Source organism: Brassica oleracea, unplaced genomic scaffold, assembly GCF_000695525.1.
Source record: "Brassica oleracea var. oleracea cultivar TO1000 unplaced genomic scaffold, BOL UnpScaffold02174, whole genome shotgun sequence".
NCBI lineage: Eukaryota > Viridiplantae > Streptophyta > Magnoliopsida > Brassicales > Brassicaceae > Brassica > Brassica oleracea.
This window is the reverse complement of record NW_013618705.1, coordinates 1-2,400: the sequence shown is the minus strand read 5'-3', so window position 1 is coordinate 2,400 and position 2,400 is coordinate 1. Positions and strand designations below refer to the sequence as shown.

Here is a 2,400-nt window from a genome sequence, read left to right as displayed (position 1 = left end):
ATCTCCAAAAGCATGCCTTCCAATACAGATTGGTTTAGTCCATCCTGCAGAAAAGAAAGAGGGGGAATTTGTTCCAATCACATCAAATCAAATGGCTAACTCATACAAAACTGTAGATGTTGACAAACCTGGTACAATGCAAGGGATATTTCTGCAAATTATAAGTTCCCTGAAGACCGTGCCTGCAATTAAAATAAAAAAAATAATAACAATGAGATTCCAGCTTGGAGAACTGCTCCAGGTTTTTTAGGAGAATAAACTGACCGTTTAAAATGTTCCTTATAGTTCCGTTAGGACTCCTCCACATTTTTTTCAAACCAAACCCCCTAACACGAGTTTCATCTGTTGTTGAACAGTGAAGCAAACTGGTGGTTAGTACGTCAAAAATAAGTACATTCTGAACAAGTGCAATGATGCCAAGACATACCAGGAGTAATCGTCGCACACTTGATTGCCACGTTATACCTTCAAATGAAAAGACAAAACACAATGATAAGAGAACAAACCAAAACAAATGGTGCTATAAAAGTGGGAAAGCTTCCAAACTTAAAACCATAAGGATACGGAATAAGACAAGAGAGTTTTAAATCACAGCCATGACTAAGTTTGAAGGGGGGGATTGGAAACAGGAACAACATCAAAACTAACAAGAGAGTATTCCTTGAGATTTGGGAGGTGAATTTAAAAGGATGAATAAAAAAGTTGAGAGAAAAACATACTTTAGAGTAGCTTCAGCACTCTCTTTAGTAACCTTATCATCAGTAGAATCGCGGTTAGGCAGTCCGAGATCAAAGTATTTGATATCCAACTCCAGGTAGGGGAAAATAAGCTGCGGAATGGAATGATAACCAAAACAAGGGTGATTATTATAAATAAATAACTTGAGTCATCTCGTCTCCTGCGTGAGACGCAATCAATCTCGGAACAGAAACCATCACATCTAGAAGAAGCCTTTTTCATAATAGCAATCAGTCAATTGAATGTTCCAACACTTACCATCCATTTCAACAATCGGATTGGCCACCTTGATCTTCTCGAATTCCATCTTTGCCTCTTGTCTGCTGTTCCAAGTGCTTTGTGCCTACGAGACTGTTCTGTGATCAACCACGAATCAGCTGCTCTGCCGTAAACAATCAAAACATATCTCTCCTTCTATCGAGTCCTACTATTTCTTTTCACTAGCCCAAATATTTAAGCTCATACTGTTTTGGGCCTCCTTCTGTTTTAAACATGCCTCGTGGAGATGTTGTGTTTTTTTTTGTGTATATATAACAAGTTAGATTATTCACATATGACTTTGTCTTTTTGTCCAGGATCTATCTTGGAACTGTATTGTATTGATCTCAAATTAATAGTTGGCAACTTTAGCAGCAATCATCAAGTCGTTGATCATAATATAAAATCACTCAACTGACGAAGATCTGCTTTGGATAATTTGAATGAATACCAAACACGAGGTGGTCCTGTTGAATAATTGAATGAATACAAATCATGAGTATGACCACTTTCAACAAGAACAAAGGTGGCAGTGTGGGGAATAAGAGCACCTCCACTGGAGGTTGCTAAGAAAATGTTCTTAAAAAAAAATCCCAAAAAATAAATCGAAAACAAAAAGAATGATAGTAACCGATTCTAAAAAGAGAGTTTTTAGAATTGGTAAAAATCCCTGACGTGTCCCTTTTTAATTGGCTCCTCTTATGTGTCTCTCTCTCTTTCCTCTTTCTCTCAAGTCGTCTCTTTCTCTCTTTCCTTTTTGTCTGGTAAATCAACTCTTCTACACCGGTCTCAAATTTTAATTCACTCTTCTTCATCATGATTGATTTTTTCGGTATTATCTCAATTTAGGGATTTGGATGTTCTGATTTAGGAATTTAGGTTTCTTCAAATTTGGGAATCTGTCTCAGAGGATCATGAACGAAGCTACCTCTGCCTTCTCCTTCGTATATCAGTTTAAGGTATTATTGATTGATCTCTCAGGTTTAGAGTTCTTGTTTTTGATAAGTTTTGATTGGTTTTGGTGATTTGTGATATGAGTTTCCAATAATTAAATTGTTGATGTAATTTTGATGTTCTGAAAAATGGGGTTGTTGCAGATTTTTCAACGGATTGAAGATAGTGTTAAATAGTGTTTTGTGATGATGATCTTATGTGGGTTTGATTATTTGACTTTGTTTCTGTTTCGTTCTATGTGGGTTTCTGGGTTTTAGGTTGCTTTCAATGTGAAATCAATTTTGTTTTAATAGTCATTCATCTTCATTAATTGGATCTTTAACCTGATGTTTAGAGAAGACAGTGATTTCTTCTTCTGTCGTTTTGTCTGAAATATGAACAATTGTTTATTTGGATGACATGGACATAGAGATTATGAGGAACACCCTCTACAAAGCATACCTTGAGGAT

At 36.1% G+C, this 2,400-nt stretch overlaps 1 protein-coding gene across 1 annotated transcript; it reads right to left on the bottom strand.

Annotated features, from left to right (window-relative positions):
* Positions 1-6: 6 nt before the first annotated feature.
* LOC106321617 (peroxisomal isocitrate dehydrogenase [NADP]-like) lies at positions 7-1,045 on the bottom strand (the record flags this gene model as incomplete). Its single annotated transcript, XM_013759860.1, has 7 exons — positions 997-1,045; positions 869-898; positions 720-837; positions 428-465; positions 265-342; positions 129-182; positions 7-44 (listed from the first exon to the last, which is right to left on the bottom strand). Coding segments are annotated over exons 1-7 (405 nt in total), but the record flags the coding sequence as incomplete, so codon positions are not given.
* Positions 1,046-2,400: the final 1,355 nt, after the last annotated feature.